Source organism: Phragmites australis, chromosome 4 (assembly GCF_958298935.1).
Source record: "Phragmites australis chromosome 4, lpPhrAust1.1, whole genome shotgun sequence".
Taxonomy (NCBI): domain Eukaryota; kingdom Viridiplantae; phylum Streptophyta; class Magnoliopsida; order Poales; family Poaceae; genus Phragmites; species Phragmites australis.
Genome location: NC_084924.1, coordinates 16,707,346 through 16,724,222, shown reverse-complemented (window position 1 = coordinate 16,724,222; position 16,877 = coordinate 16,707,346). Strand labels below are relative to the sequence as shown.

General features: G+C 43.2%; 1 protein-coding gene and 1 long non-coding RNA gene across 4 annotated transcripts; one reads left to right on the top strand and one right to left on the bottom strand.

The window, feature by feature from the left end:
• Positions 1 to 1,894: 1,894 nt before the first annotated feature.
• LOC133914243 (uncharacterized) lies at positions 1,895 to 5,165 on the bottom strand. Of its 3 annotated transcripts, none has more exons than XR_009909206.1 (4): positions 4,764 to 5,165; positions 4,519 to 4,649; positions 2,285 to 4,428; positions 1,895 to 2,171 (listed from the first exon to the last, which is right to left on the bottom strand). It is a non-coding gene; the product is annotated as an uncharacterized LOC133914243 (long non-coding RNA). The 3 variants fall into 3 exon arrangements; XR_009909205.1 differs by having other exon boundaries at positions 1,895 to 2,168; XR_009909204.1 differs by having other exon boundaries at positions 1,895 to 2,161.
• A 253-nt stretch (positions 5,166 to 5,418) lies between these two features.
• On the top strand, positions 5,419 to 15,447 carry LOC133915838 (flowering locus K homology domain-like). The gene is made up of 7 exons (XM_062359181.1): positions 5,419 to 5,587; positions 6,095 to 6,591; positions 11,186 to 11,432; positions 12,144 to 12,292; positions 12,386 to 12,670; positions 12,770 to 12,964; positions 15,112 to 15,447. The coding sequence occupies exons 2-7, from the start codon at positions 6,100 to 6,102 to the stop codon at positions 15,313 to 15,315; spliced, it is 1,572 nt and encodes a 523-aa protein (XP_062215165.1). The 5' UTR covers positions 5,419 to 5,587; positions 6,095 to 6,099; the 3' UTR covers positions 15,316 to 15,447.
• Positions 15,448 to 16,877: the final 1,430 nt, after the last annotated feature.

The following is a 16,877-nucleotide window of genomic DNA, read 5'->3' as shown; positions in this document are numbered from 1 at the left end:
GCAGCCAAAACTTAGAGAGGAGAGAGGAATAGCATATTTGCTGGAGGAAACGCTCGGTCGCAACACTGTGCGGGGGCCCACTCAGCAACGACTCCGTGCTCCCGCGAGTTCGCGGAATCGGCGTGGTAGAGGCGAAGTGAACGAAGAGGGTTGAGCCCCCGTGACTCATGGTGGCCGGCACGGTGTGAGCTCGCAGATGTCGTCCTCACCAACAATTCCGGTCGGGGTCCACTTCAGGGTTAGCGGTAGAAGATCTAGCGCGCGAGGGGGAACTCAATTGATGGCTCCTTGGCTAGCGCCGATGACCAGATGGCGTCCAGCGACAGCACATGGCGTGCAAGTAGGAGGTGGCCGAGGGAAGGGAGGAGGACGGTCGGCGAACCTCAGCGCGCCATGAGGAAACTCACCGAGGCATTGGATGGAACGGTGGCGGCTCGTGGAGGGGCTTTCACTAGTGACTTGGTGAGTTCGAGGAGCTCTGTGCTGGAGATGGGGAAGAAGGTGCCGGAGGGCTTAGCTCGGTGGGTAAAATGGTGGATTCGCCCTGGGAAAGGGAGGAGAAGCAGGCGGCAACGTCTCTCCTAGCTCTTGAGTGCTCGAGCGTGTCGGATTTGGGCTTGGGCTTAGGGATTTGGCCAGCGGTGCTGGGTTTTAGCCGGTAGCTCTCTGCTCTTCTCTGTTCTGGTGCTGTGCTCTGCTGTGTGGAGATGATGGGAAGAAGAGAGGGGGTGCGGTGAATGGAGGACGGAGGGGCGCGATGGAGGACAGAGGGAGGGGGCGCGGTGGCGGAGGGAGGAGCTGGGGGAGGGGGTGGAGTGAACAAAGAGGAGATGGTGAGGGGGCGGAGTGAAGGAAACGATTAAAGAAAATCAATTTAATATACGAGAGAGAAGATAGGGATGGAATATAGAGTATCTGTTGGAGATAGATGTAATGAGGGATATTGTAATAGTGATAGAGAATATTGTAATAGTGTTTTAGAGGATAGAATTTTAGAGTAGTTGTTGTAGTTGACCTAAGCTACCAAACAAGCCCTTAAATAGATGTTTGAACAAGCGTGGTCGCTTCATGAGCCTTCGAGATTCAGTTCATTTCAAGGGTTTCAAGGGTTTGCACTATATCCAACTGATGGGTATATTTTTCTGACTAAATACATTGGGATAGGAAAAACAACGCAAGCGGCCAGAAAAAAGCCTTCCCACCCTACCGGCCAACCGTTGTTATTCCTCAGTCGAGATAAAATAACGCTGCATGACTCCTCTCACAGATCCTCTGTAGTAACAAAGCTAATACGAATCTCTGAGCAGTCGGTACAGCAATTTGTGACGGGTCAATAGGCCTCTGCTGTAACGCTGCAGCATAGGCATGTAGTAACAGTAGCTCATTTTACTGTGACGTCAGTTTTCTACTATTTACATAGTATTGTAGCATCTGCTCTGAGTCATTAGTTTCGATCCGACGGTTGAGAAGACATATTACTGTTCACTCAGCTGAGGAGAGGAGACTAGGACTGTTCGTTCGGTTTTTTCATTTTTTTTGGTTCGGGAAATATGGTATATCGGTAAATACGGTATTGTTTGCTCGGTAAATACGATGTTCCCTTAGTGTACGGTTCGGTTACGGTTAATACCAGTTTATTTCGGTTTGGCTTCAGTTAATACCATATTTAACAAAGTCGACGCGAATTGTAAACACGATGCCATCGGTGTGGTTTCTCAATCACAAAATCACATGTTCCACTTCGGTGCAAGACACTCAGACCATACTGATAAGTGATAACTACACAATCGGTGATAAACACAATCACACAATCACAAATTCACAAACACAAGACCATACTAAATTGCTGATTACTGATTACTGATAAGTGATAGCAAATGCAGTCCATGGTTAAGCTGATAAACAAAAACATAGGGATTGTCCAATAGTTCAAGTTCAACAGTCCAAATATCCGATCAATTCATAGTTCTAAAAGACCATACGAGTTACTAATGTCTAATTAAAAGGCCATATAGTACAAGTGCAGCCATACAGTACAAGTCTAATTTTGATATATATTAGTAGAACAAGTGAACAACATGTCCTCATTCTTCAATGTTGAAAGATGGACCCAAAGAGAAGACACTTGTTGTTACAATATGAGCCCCATTGTCATCCAGGCCTATAAGCTCCTCAATACCGACATGACACAAAAGAAAGATTATTAGTTCAAGGACTTTTCACTAACAAATGAAGTAAAATGTTAGTACACTAACAAATAGAAGTACAATGCCTATAGTAGTACCTTCAAAATTAAACAGCTTCTGTAGATTTGCTAGAGTGGCTTCAATGTCTATGTGCTTGGAACCACGCAACCAATCCTGCGCACATACCAAGCATTCAAGTGTTTTTGGAGTTAAGGAGCTTCTAAAATCATCAAGAAGACGACCACTTGTACTAAAAGCTGATTCAGAAGCAACGGTTGAGATGGGGCTTGCTAATATATTAGTAGCCATTCTTGAAAGGATAGGAAAACGAGCTGCATTGTCTTTCCACCAAGTAAAAATGTTAAATTTAGCAAAATCATCTTCTATATCTTCAGCTAGATACTTCTCCAATACAGTTTTACCACCAACAGGTAGGCCACCTCCTCCTATACAAACCTTCATCTTCTTGTTGTATATAGATCTCATAAGATTTCCCGAATCTGATTGTGCAGTACCACCACCACTGTTTTGTGATTGTAATGTTGCTTGACTACTACCTTGGCTTCCAACTGGAGAGTACAAATTCTTGTATTCACTAAAAAAAAAAATCTGAGAATGCCTTTTGTGCTGAGACCCAAATCATATCACCTTTAAATTGGCCATATGTCGAGTGAATGATAGTGTGCAAATAATGAGATTATTTGGTCCTTGCATAAACATTACAAAAGAGCAAGATTAGTGAGTGATCAAGCCAATTAGCAAACAACATCTTTAGAAAATACACAAAAATAATTTCAGCAGCCATACCTAGGATCAAGCATAGCTGCAATAAACATTAAGGCATTCATCTTCTCAGGCTCCCCCAATTACTTATCATATTTGTTTTTCATTTCAGCAACCATATTTCTGAAGGTATTATCATCATCATCATCACGTTGACTCCAATCGAACAACAAATAATTAACACCAGCAATATCTTCAAAGCAAGTGTTGTAACATATTGAGATCTAGAAACATTTTTTGTAAGATCAGAAAAATGTTTAATAAACTTCTTGAATTCTTTTGCAAACTCCCAATCCTTAGGTTTTGGAACCCCATTCACACCCAACTCTGCATTGTAGGAGGGATCATCGATTAAAAGCCTTTCAAATGCCTTTTCAAAATCAACAACTGTTTCTAACATATTATATGTTGAATTCCATCGAGTGGACACGTCAAGAGAAACCAAACCTTTTCTTTTTACCCTGCTAATTTCCACACATTTTTTGAAGGTATTCATCCGTGCGGTGGAGCTTTTAACATACTTGACAATACTACGAATATGGGAAATAGAAGGAGCCATTGTCTTCAATCCATCTTGAACCACAAGATTCAAGATATGGGCCACACATCTCATGTGAAGGTGCTCACCTTTTGCTAAAGTAGCACCCCTATTTTTCAAAGAACTAGTCAATTAGTCTAGTGCTTTATCATTTGAAGTAGCATTATCCAAGGTAATTGTGCACACATTCTCAATACCCCCATCTAACAAGCATTTATCTATTGCTTTTCCCAAGTCTTCCCCCTTGAGGCTATCCACTAAACAGAAGTTGATGATCTTTTTGTTAAGTTGCCAATTGCTATCAATTAAGTGTGCAGTGAGAACCATGTAACATTGATGGGTTGAAGCAGTCCATGTGTCAGTTGTGAGGCTAACAGTTTGACGAGAGGTCTTAAAATATTGCATTAGCTTTGCTTTCTCTTCTTCATATAGGCGTAGAATATGCCTACCCATTGTGGTCCTATATGGAGGTTTGAACCAAGGACAAGCTTCCTTCATAAAGGCCCTAAAACCTTCTTTTTCTGGGAAAATAAATGGCTGCTCGTCTATGATTATCATGCGAGTAAATGCTAGAGCAACCTTTTCAACATTGTATTGCCAAGGAACTAAACAACTACTGCCATCTGCACTACGCTGGTAGCTTAGTTGAGTTTGATTCTTGACCCTATCAGGATGTTTCTTACAAATTCTTCTACGAGCATTGAGTGAAGACGTACCGTTCCTTTGTGAATGGCAATTAAGCACCTGAGGGCAATAGTTGCACTTAGCTTTGTCCTTGTCATCTATAAGTCGTGTGAAGTGGTTCCATATGTCTAATCTGGGATTCATTTTATTTCTACCAGAGGGTCCAACAGCTTCATCACTTCCAACATTCACGGATCCAGTAGCACCGAGGATTGCTATATCATCAGAGTCCGCCACCTGAAGGACCCAAAAGAATAAAACATTGTTAGATTGATTATTCTTTCTCAATGGCATTCACAAACATATGACAAAAAAATGAGGAATTACGCTGCAGGATCCTTCTAACTCCGTTGTAGGGAAGTTAAAAAACACCTTGATTGCAAACTACCAGACTCCACATGAGTATCAAGTATGCATTGAATCAGTGAATCGCAGAGGATCAATGGAGCCTGGGGTGCCTGAATCAGTGAATCGCAGAGTATCAAGTATTAAGTATGCACTGAATTAGTGAATCAGTGAATCGTAGAGGATCAGTGAATCAGTGAATCACAGAGTATCAAGTATGCCCTTACCTGATTGGACTGGGGGCTTGCCGGCTTGGTGCAGAGAAGCGGGCGGCGGCTGGGCTTGGCGTAGTGGAGCGGGCGACGGCTGAGCTTGGCGTAGAGGAGCGGGCGGTGGCTGGGCTTGGCACAGAGCAGCGGGCGGCAACCGGGCTCGCGCAGAACATCAGGCGACAGTCGGGCTTGCGCAGAGGAGCGGGGGGTGGCCGGGCTTTGCGCAGAGAAGCGGGCGGCGGCTGAGCTTGGTGTAGAGGAGCGGGCGACGACCGAGCTTGGCGCAGAGCAACTGTTGGCGGTGGGGCTTGGCGCAGAGCAACGGGCGGCGACCAGGCGCAGAGCCGCGGGCGACGACCATGCGCAGAGCAGAGGAGAGGCTCAACCTAGGGTTTGACAGAGGAGATGAGAAGTGGCTTGAAGATGGATTGTTTGTGTTGGATCAGGAGCGGAGGAGCCCAAGATCAAGACGCCAGTGCCAAGTGTCCAAGTGGACTTCGGTTAGATCGGTAAAATCAGTTTACAGTCGGTTTTTACCGACAAAACCGAACCTCTAGAATTGCATATTTCTCAAAATCGAACCGAACAGCGAAAACCGGTCAAACCAAGTTGACCGATCCGGTTCGGCTTGTTCAGCTCGGTTTTTCGGTTCGGTCGCAGAACTGCTCTAATACAAATCACCGCAGAGGTCCCTTTCCCCCGTCTCCACGAGCGCTCCTCTGCTCGCCCCCGAATCCGCAGCCATCGCCTGATCCTCCGCCCGGAGTGCCCGCCCGCCTCTCCGGCGCCAGCCGCCGTGGATTCCTCCCCGTGTCCATCACGTCTCTCTCCCCTCGCAGGTAGCTCCCTCTCCTCCCTTCCCCCGCCCCTCGCCGTTCCGTGCCCTTAACGGGAACGGTTAGGCGAATTCCGAGCACCGGGCCTCGTGATTTGGTAACCTGCGCTGATGTGTGTAGCCTGCGCTGATGTTGGGGTGGGTGATTTAGGTTTGGTCATGGACTCATAGCAAGATACAGGTACAGGCGGTGTTGTTTGCGGTGGAAATTAGGCTCGATTGAACTTAGCCTAGGACTGAGTGGCGGTTGTTTGTATTATTGTTGTGGTTATACTTACCCTCTAAATCATTTGAGTAAGTCGAGCCGCGCTCAATGCTAAAACATAGGCTACTAGGCCATACACATGGGTCTATTTTTAACAAAAGAAAGATGTATGGTCCCACGGTCTGTTCTGTTTGTGAAAAAACGTGTCTGTGTTTTCATTCAGTCTTATACATTTGATTCAATTTGAACATCAGATACTTACATGACCTGTGTCTATGAACTGAAACTTTTTCTTTGTGTGACTAGAAAATATGGATGGACCAGTAGAGAATCTTGCTGGACATGATGTTGGAGCAATGCCTGAAAATCCTTATGGTGGAGAACAACTGAACCCATACAATGATGTGGGAAAGCAGTATAGTGAAGAGCTGGGTAACCAGTACAACGAACAACCTAGTGACCAACATGACGAAGGGTCTGGGAATCAATATAGTGAAGAACAAGTAAACTTGTTGAGCGAAGAACATGGGAATCAGTACAACGAGCAGCCGGCAAACCCTTACCAGGAAGAGCTGGATAATGCACACAACAGGGACATGAGACAACAGGACAACTCACAGGTTAATATTGACGATAAGAGATGGCCTGGTTGGCCAGGAGAGAGTGTTTTTCGTATGCTGGTGCCAGCCCAGAAGGTAGGTTCTATCATTGGCCGCAAAGGGGAGTTTATCAAGAAGATGTGCGAGGAGTCTAAAGCTCGCATCAAAATACTGGATGGCCCACCTGGTGTACCAGAAAGAGCAGTAAGTATCTTTATGGTGTCCGAATTTGATAACAAGTTTGTATTCTCATTGATTCAGCCAGCATGTCATGGTATTCATTAGATTAGCAGGTTCACACATGACATTAAATTTGTTTTCTTGCGATGATGCATTTTTAAGTACTAACTGATCAGCTAGAAACGCCTTAAGTATATCTAGATACTCTGCTATCCAGTTTTCTAGCTGCCCCACATGTGCAAATGAGATTCATTTGAGATGATTTACTGACTTAGTAATTAACATCCTCATTTAGTTAGTTCTTGATATCTGGAGAGCTGGCAGTTTTTTGGTGTGCTTAAGGCCTGAAAGCTGGTGTTGGTTTATGCTGTTTCTCGGCTATTGCTTGTTGCAACTTAAAGCATCATTATAACAGGGGAAAGCACAAAGAGGAACTGTTAGTTGAATAACTGAACATTGCTTACTGAAACTTAAAACAAATTTGTTGTGTTTTCTTAAAAAAATTAGGAACAGTTTTGTTTTATTTTAGTCGAGAGCTTACAGCCCTTCCTGTAACTGATAACATTTTTCTTACCAATGAGGGGTTTCAATATTGTCTCAAATGCATAGTCTATATTGGGAAGTTCTACTATAATAAAAATAGTGGAGCTATTAGGGGCGATCTTGATTCTTCTTTATCCCTGCAAGGGACAAAGTGTGATGGATGATCACACTTTCTAGTCATGTCATCAGTTGTGCATGTGTGATGCCATTTGCTACTGTCGGTGATATGGGAACCGGGGGTTCCAGAGTCCCGAGGTTAGGACAGCACAGTGTCACGTGGCACCATCCCTCGGGAACCATCTCCCCGAGGACCCGAGAAGAGCCAAGTCCGGGAGGGGGTGCTCGGGGCCATGAACAGTTGGTCCCTGAGTACCCAGAGTTCCCCGAGGATCCGAGAAGAGCCAAGTCCGGGAGGGGGTGCTCGGGGCCATGAACAGTTGGTCCCCGAGTACCCAGAGTTCCCCGAGGACTCTAGAAGAACCAGGCCCGGGAGGAGGTGCTCGGGGCCAAGAACAGTTGGTCCCCGAGTACCTAGAGTTCCCCGAGGACCTAAGAAGCCCCTTGTCGGTGGATCCCACAAGGGCTCTATAGTGAGGTGTCAGTTGGTGGGAAGCCCGATGCTGCATTTAAGAGGGAGCATGGCCGGTCACATCCAACTACTCCCCTCCACGCCTGTCGTACTGAGTACGTTAGTCCTTGCCACCGTCTGGCAGGAAGGCGTGGGAACATTTAATGCGATGGGTCTCATTGCACGTCACCCTGCGGAGCCTATAAAGGAAACAGCTTGAAGATATCGTCGCTGTGCTCGAGGCGTATCGCCAACCACCCTGCCGCGTCAGACCGTGTCAGATCTGTTCTGACGGGATGGTCATGCGGGGATATTCAGCGGCTGCCCGATGGCCCCCCTGCGCCTGCTAAAGTTGGGGCGTAATGACCGACGGGACCGACCAATTAACGCATTTTCAACCTCTGTAACATCAAATTGTAGACCCATAATGGTTGCTTTTCATTTATGGCTTACGGAAACTTGTGCCCCCGATTTGGGCACGCCGAGCCTCTCCCGGTAGGATAAAAGGGGGGAGCACTTCGTAGAAAGACAAGTCAAACTAAGTAGAGGCTCAGAAGATTGAACAAGCTCAGAGAGACCGGCACTTGAAGACCGAAGCTCGAGACTTGATAGATAGACCAAAAAGTCTTGTAACACAGAGATCCAGAGAAAGGCATTCCAAGAGCATTAATAGCACATCATACTCACAGGAGCAGGGTATTACGCCTCCGTTCGGCCCGAACCTGTCTAAATCTCTTGTGCATTTACTCCTACTAACCGATGATCATCCGTCCCGTCTAGATCTCATACATTCGCATTAAATTCACGTACGAGGTAGATCCAGAATCAACCCCCCGGCTGAATCTCAAAGGGGGTCCCTCAGGATCCCCGCTTGCGGTGTTCATCCACCGACAGCTACTATCTGCTCCACGCGCCTCTGCTGCTATTTATGGCTGCTTCTCTATGACATTGCTTTTGGGCTGAAGCCTTCTCGTGTTGGTTTGGTTGAGGAACAGGGCTGGTAGCTATCTTTTGTGTCTATTTGCTGATGCTAGTATCGTTCTGCTGCTACTATCCTGCTGCCTATTAATTTCAGTATCTCCTATTAGATTTGTGTCTTCCACTGTGTTCAGATTCCATGTTTTTCGCCGCTTCCGTCCATTCAAATCCACACACATACTCTTCTGATTTGTCAAAGCTGTGTCGTTCCACAAATTCTGTCGGTCGGACATTTGCCTCTTTTTATTTCTGCTTAGCTGAGTCCCGTCAATTTGGCTAATCTCATCGTCGTCGTCGTTGATGTGATTTTGCCCTCTTGGTCCCTTCCGTAGTTGTCTTGCTACACGTCATGACCAATGTCCATCTTTGTCATCATCACGATATTGTCTCACTGCTTGCCGTCTTGCAGCAATGATTTCTCTATTCTCCCTTTTGGCTTGATTTGTCACATCTCACTATTCTCGCCATGTTCAAAGTCTCTAAAGAAATATTCATATTTGAAGGTATTTGCTGAAGTACGGGTCGTGAAGGCTGTATCCTCTTTTGGAGATCGTTTTGTACATCGACATTGTTCAAGAGTTGCACGCTTCGATGACATCTTCGATATCGGACTTCGGATGTATCAATTATTTTAAGTCTAATGCTTAATGACAACTCTTCAAATGCAACACTGTTGCATTCACATTGCATTTGACGGGGGGGGGGGGGGGGGTTAAGGGTATTAGAGTAATCTCCTATGCAAAAATTTAGAGTTGTCTATTCATCAGTACAAAAGAGAGAAATATAGGTTACATATAATGGATAAAGCAATAAGTACTATGTCTTTTATTTCCCTTCGATGTCTTCTCCAAGGCTTCCATATAACATTAGTGGAAATCATGAAATGGGATGTAACTGCAAAAGATTAATGATCAAGCAAATGTATCTTCCATTGTGACATGGAAGTGCATTTTCTTGGTGCAATTGCCTGGTGTGTTCCAGCAGCATCGCTGGCATGAGTCGCTTTTTCATGATAAACCACAGTATCACATATTTATCAAACTCAAACACCAGAGCGATGTCACATGGTTCATTGTTGAGTGTCTTATATTGTTGCTAAGACACTTAGTTGGGAGTATCCTTACTTCCTAATTGCAACTTAATTATGTTACGAGTAAATGTAAGAAACGTAGTTAATACCCAGACAACATTCAGAAAGTACAAGACAGTGAAGTTCTCCACCCACATAAAGAGAGTGGCTCTAAAACTAACAACAAACAAAATATGACCATCCACCAAAGTCCAAAATTAAATAGCTTTGGTAATAATAACACAGATTAATGTTTGCAGGTTGTGACTGCAGTCTAAGGCCCCAAATCAAACAACCTTTCCAAAATGGATGAACAGACTTGGTTCTGAAAGTTCAGTTTTGTGCACTTGTGCTGCAAATATGATCTAGGTCATTTGAGTATTGGATGAAGATCCCTTTCAAGATGCTCCGTATATTATCTGGTAATTCTACGACCTTTTTAATTTTAAACTAAAGGAAATCACTACACGGAAAAAAATTAAAAGGATAAAAATGGTACAACAGAGTTACATACTTGTAAATGAATATACTACATAATTTAAAATTCATCTGCATGATGAATTTGGTACTAATTATCCATCTCACAAAGTATAAAAATGCATACATTTGGAAAAGTGCTATATGATTTTTTTTTACATTTTGGAAAAGGTAAATGTAATGATATTTACATTATCGACAAGTGAGCAAAAAGAGTTCAAAATGTATCTTTTCTTTCATCATTGGACTTTAAGATCTGTTGCAAAGGATAGACCGAAAAACTTGATGCATTCAAAATAATGAAACAACATCCATTGTGAAAGATTTGAATTTGGTAAAGAAGGGTGCTAACTGAATAAAAAAGGCAATTCTTCTGATCATCTTCACTCCTCGAATACTGTACATCACTGTTGATTAAATGCGTAGTATGGAATGCTCTACTGAACTTTTGGGCGCTCCTGTTTGTGTACCCATTTCAGCATCAGATACATATGTGCTGTGCACTGACTGCTTCTTTTACCATGGTAGTATGAATTAAGTAAAATTGAGCTTGAGTAGAAGATTCATCGGGTGATATTGGGAATTATTTACTTTCTGCAGTGCAAGTGGAAAATGCACGCTTCTAGTTGGGCTCCTTATTGAACCATAGTTGAGGAAAATGACAGTTCAGTTTATATGTGGAGTGAGATATTATTTAACTTTGCTATTGGGGTCTATATAATCTCTTTGTTAGCATTGAGTAACCCAGAAAAGTTTGGGCAGTAAGAAATATTAAAGTTGACCTAATCGAACCTGGTTATGATACTGACCACATTTCATTATACTTGTTCAAGATGCATATATTTGTGTATGATGGATCATCATACCATATGCAAATGAGTTCTCTGGGTTTAATCGTTAAGCAATATTAACATTTTGCTGTGGCAACAGCTGTTTTTAACTGTTAATTAATTTTGTGAACGATGCTGCTTTTCCATTTAAAGGTAATGATTTCAGCAAAGGATGAGCCAGATGCACCAATATCTCCAGCTATGGATGGCTTACTTAGAGTTCATAAACGAATAACTGATAGTTCAGATGGTGAATCTGGCCAGCCTCAACGAAGTGCTGGTAATATAGGACCAACACGACTCCTAGTGCCAGCTTCACAAGCTGGAAGCCTTATTGGAAAGCAGGGAGCAACTATTAAATCCATACAAGATTCTTCAAAGTCTGTTGTCCGTATTGTTGGTAAGGTTTTTTTGCATTTTTTTTCTTCGATGTTATGTATGCTAGATTTCTTCCTCTTTCAGATATATGATATGATACATGTATTGGATCCTTAGCATATGCTGTGTCTTGCAACTTTGTTACCTGTTCCAAAAACTATGAGACAATAGTGACATATGTTCTCAATTATGGTCCACATAAATACATGTGCCTTATTTGCTCCTTCAATGTGAACATTAGATGCCTATAGATCCATGGCTAACACAAACCAGTTCGACACTAAGGAAAACATTGTGGAGACTCAAGAGGAATCTTCTGAGCTTGTCACTTTGTTGTAACTTGTGGAATCTGGTTTGTTTTGCTGATTCACCATGAAATCCAGAAATTAAACAATGTTCAAGGTTTTTTCCCTTTAAATATTGTGTTTGCTTTAAAGAATAATGAGAGAAGGAAATAACTCGTTGGTGATGCTTTGGCAGATCCAGTGTAAAAGGCCTAAATTTTAATTTAGATAGGCCATATTTTACAGAACAATGCCAATCTGGTGTTTCTGCTAGCTGCTAGAATTTGGGACCTTGGGTTTCAAGTTTTGCTGATAGGTGTTGCAGGAAATCTAATTACACTTATACAATATTTTAAACTTTTACTTTTCCCTCTGTTCCATGTGGTTTTTGTAGCATGTTATTCTTGGAGGGTGCAAATTTTTAGTTCAGTATTATAATTTTCTTTCAGAGAATGTGCCTCCTGTTGCATTAAACGATGACAGAGTTGTGGAGATACAAGGTGAGCCTCTTTGTGTCCGCAAAGCAGTGGAATTAATAGCAAGTCACTTGAGAAAATTTCTTGTCGACCACAGTGTTCTCCCACTGTTTGAAATGCAAGTAAGTACTAATTTGTTCTGACATCATGTGTACCTGTCAATAATAAGTCTCTTGCAAGCAGTGCTTGACGAGTGTAAATTTCAATCTATACAGATGAAAATGCACAATATGCAGAGGGAGCAGGCAATGCCAGCTCCTCAGCATTGGGGCCCTCCTCAACCCTGGGGACCTCCTCCAAATCTTCCTCCAGGTGGTCCAGACTATGGTGGAAATCAACAGTTCATGCCTCCAAGGTCACAAGACAATTACTATCGTCCTCCTGATGTCCCCCCTATGGAAAAGCAGCCACATTATGGTATTTCTGCATATGGACGTGAGGCCACACAAAGTGGTGTTTCTGCCGCAGGGAATCAACCACCCCCTCATGCGGGTAATCAGGTTAGTTCTATTGCACTTAATCTCAAGATGATGTGTGCTTTACTACTTTTATTTGGTTGGTGTGTGAAGCAGCTACTAATTTTTTCCTTTTGTTGAAAGGTGACACATAGCATGCAAATTCCCCTTTCCTATGCTGATGCCGTTATTGGGGCAGCAGGTGCTAGTATCAGCTATATCCGTAGGCACAGTGGTGCAACAGTAACTATTCAAGAAAGCAGAGGTGCACCTGGAGAGATGACCGTGGAGATAATTGGGAGTGCATCCCAGGTTCAGACTGCCCAGCAACTGATCCAGGTACCCTTTCCGGCGTGTCTGTTAATCTGTTGCAGACTTGCGTAAGTTTTTTCTTTCTTTTTGCTATGTTGTGCATAATTCATTTATTTTTATTTGACTTCTTCAATCCTAGTTCTGAATATATTTCAGAGCAGTAATATAACTGCCATAGCTGAAATGCACCATGTATGTTGGTATTGTTGTGCATCACATGAAGCTCACTGCACGGTAGCTACTGCTCATGGTTGTTAAGTGGTTAAGTCCAGTGGCGGAAACTCGGTGGGGGGGGGGGGGGGGTGGAGAAACATGATCAACATTTCAAACTATACACATGTGATATGCCGAGAAGTATAAAGATTGAGTGCATTTGTTACAAATCTTTCATAATTTGATCATGCATTAAGTATGCCTTTTAGATTTAGCCATGATTTCCTTGGATGAAGAAGAAATTGCGCAGATTCAACAATTGCATTAAGAAGCCAAAACAAAACTAAGATTTAGGAACTAAAAAATGCTCATTGTATGTGCCTGTCGACTGGCGAGCGGTGACTGCTGTGCTTCCATGTGCGACCTGTCCTATGCCTGCCAACTGCCACGCTGGAACACGCACAGCCCGCCCACACCATGCTATGCCCGTCGGGCGTCACGCCACCCAGCCTTGCATCCTTGATGGTCGTCGGCTCACTGCAGCTCCGCTGCATTGCTCAAGGCCTCTAATTGCCCAAATCCCAAATTCCCAATCGCCTGCTGTGTAGCACTGCTGTAATTGCGAGTGTCAATGGCAACGAGCACATGTGGGCTGTAGACTGGGGACAGTTAGCTTCTAGTTTGAAGAGGGCCATACACAGGGTGTCAAGAAAAAAATTGCCATGTTGAGGTGCCATGGCCCCTGCTGGCATCCCTCTGGTTCTGCCGTTGGTTGAGTCGAGTTGCCGGAGGGCTGACTTGTCAACTTGATTGGCTAGTCGAGCGAATAGTCATGACTTGCCATGACTAGTCTACAGACTAAGAAATTTATGAACAGGGTAAGTAATTTACCATGGTTTAGTAACATTTAAGCACATATAATCTTTACAGCATGAAATAAAGAGAACATAAGTAGATTTGTCGATAGTGGGCATTTATACGGGAAAACATTAACCTTGCCGTGGGCCGCCTCTAAATCAGGTGTCCAGGGAAGCTCAATTAGTCGCCCTAGACTAGAACTAATCGCTTAGGTGACCTGACTTGTCCCTCTAGTCGAGTCATTTCCTCAAGTTGGTCTCCAGTTACCAACCGAATGACTAACTGTGGATTAATTGATGACTTAACAACAGTGCTATTGCCTAATTTGCTTCATCAGTAAAGCATGTTGCATGGATATGACTGCATGCTAGATGCCAACGGAATTAGGATGCATACATACTTAAGGACAAAACGAGGCAGATGTAAAAGTTTCAGAGGAAGGCCAAACTTGATGATGTACTTCCACATGTGTATGTTTATTGTAATTTACTACCACAAACTATGGACATGTATTTCGGAAAAGGGCAAGCCTCAGGCAGCAATTTTCGGGGGAGTCAAGAAGGACAATTGTTGTTGAGAAAGAGGGCAAAATGTGGAGTCAAAACCTATGAATTCTTAAAGAGCTTAGTTCATCTATCTTTTTGCTTACAAGTCAACATACATCTTTTGCGCTTTTGCATCCTACCTTGTGTAAAAATGAGGGTTGTAGAAACTGCTGGAAACTGGAAAAACTGGCGAGTCTGGTTTTTGGAATCCTGATTGTGCCATGCAGTTCAACTTATATACAAATAGGCTTATATCACAATCTTCATTCTGCCCAAAACAAATAGTTTTGAATTCAATAAGCCAGAGCAGCATCTTTTGTTCCGGTTTCCACAAACATGCAAACAACAAATTGGCATCTGCCTTGCTTACCTCGTTCGTCTGAAAAACAAAGGTAATCGGCCATTCGGTAATCAAACAGTAGTGAGTAGTTTCGATTTTCTGGACTTGAATCAGATGATGTTTTTCCTTTTTGCAAGAATTCGATGAGATAATGCTATATGCATCGCAATTAAGCATGTTTCAAATCTTTCTTTAGGCTGACCCCTTGCTATGACATTGTATCTTCCCGCTACGCTTGCTTTTCCTTTCTCTTAGCTAATACGACCCTTTACTTGCAGAATTTCATGGCGGAAGCTGCTCCCCAAGGCCCACCGCCGGCTTCTAACCCTCCAGCTCCGCCAATTGATCCGAGCCACGGCTCTTACCCACCACCATATGGAGCAGCAGCACCCTATGGTTCTTCGGCAGGCGCCGGGCCTCCTCCACAGTATAACGGAGGGAACTACGGTGGCCCGACATACCCTCCCAGCTATGGATATTAGTAGCAGCAAGCTTAGGATCTGTTTCTTTTTTCTCTGGTGTGATGATAAGGATTTTGGTGCTGAATAATGACAGTTCTGGATTCCCTCTTGCTACTTTATTTCTGATAAAGATTATGACATTAGTCACGTTCATTTGTGTTGTATGTTCGATCATTGTTTTGGGGTCATGTAGCCGACAGGACTAAAAGACGAAACAATAGCAACTTTGGGATGGTTACTCAATTGCTGCGGTTTCCTAAAAGACGAAATAACTTTTGGTGTATAATGTCTGTTCAAGACATTTAAACATAATAGTATCATAACCGACCAAGAGTTATAATCATATTGAAAAGTTTGATTACATGTGAAACAGAAGAAGTATTTGGTAGAACATTTAGAAGGAAAGAATTACAAGAATTCTGCAGAGCCGAGAGAGAGATATCACTCGGTCCCTCACCACAGTTTCAAGAAGATAAATCCTTGCAAGGATTGCATTTCAGTAGTTTACTTAGTAGTCAGCTGGTACCAGTGAGGGTAATCTGTTGTAAGTTTTGCTACGGTGCTGGAGTGTTGGGCCTCCATTGTTGCGCGTAGTCTATGGACTGCGGTGAGGGTTTTTTACGCTAAAACTAGTGGTGGAAGAAAGGATTATTTTCCTCCTTGAGTGAATAGGCATGTCTTGGTGCAAGCGGTTTGAAGAATGTTTAAGTTGTTTCTTGTACCTTTCTCTTTCAAATTGTTATGATTCAATATAAAAAGTCAGGATGATCCAATAATCATTTTATTTGCGATTGCAAGGAAGATACACGCGCAAACACACCACTAGGTGCGCTCACACAGAACTCACGCCACTCCTGAAATCTTTCTTTCGATAATTGAGTCATGATAATTGATCGGTGAGTGCATCTTGTATCACAATCCACACGCATAGACACATGTACCACCACGGCCCATAGACACGTGCTAATCAACAATGAACACCTCCATGCATGTTTTGATTCGCATTGCGTGCCTGCCATCTTCAACACCTGTTAGGTCGGTGGGGAGCAGAAGCAAAGCTTTATGACAGTTTCGGGCGTGGTTCCTTTAAAACGTTTAAATTGGAAGCATGAAAATCAAATGGATTTATTTCTCTTGAAATATAGTTTGATAATACCGTAAGTTTATTGTATTTCATAAATATACTCGAAGAGAAAATATAGTCAGATTACGTTCCGCTTTAGAGACTGTGTCACTGTTGCACCGTGTTCTCGTAGCCAGTGATTGATTCTACTAATTTAAATTGATGGACCGACTATTCAGTCACAACAGTCGCTACGGTGTACAACGAGAAATTAAATAGTATATATACCTCTGCTCTGCTGGCGTTCTGCTAGCACGGTGTTGTACAATGATCCATGTCTGCGCAGTTGCACAACATGTCATCATGTCTAAAAGGCAGGCTTGCATCTAATTTAGACACGATACGAGCAAATTAGGGGGCGGGGGGATCCATTTGTAAACTTGTTCATCTAGCACAAAACTATGTTGGGGCAGATGACATTTTGTACACTTCAGAAAAAAAAACTCTTCAAAAAGCTTGG

What these genes read in the sequence shown, in the direction of transcription:
- LOC133915838 (XM_062359181.1), top strand. Translation starts at nt 6,100, where the DNA reads ATGGATGGACCAGTAGAGAATCTTGCTGGACATGATGTTGGAGCAATG. An exon ending in CTGGTGTACCAGAAAGAGCA is followed by an intron (nt 6,592 to 11,185) that starts GTAAGTATCTTT and finishes TTCCATTTAAAG; the next exon opens with GTAATGATTTCAGCAAAGGA. An exon ending in CTGCCCAGCAACTGATCCAG is followed by an intron (nt 12,965 to 15,111) that starts GTACCCTTTCCG and finishes CTTTACTTGCAG; the next exon opens with AATTTCATGGCGGAAGCTGC.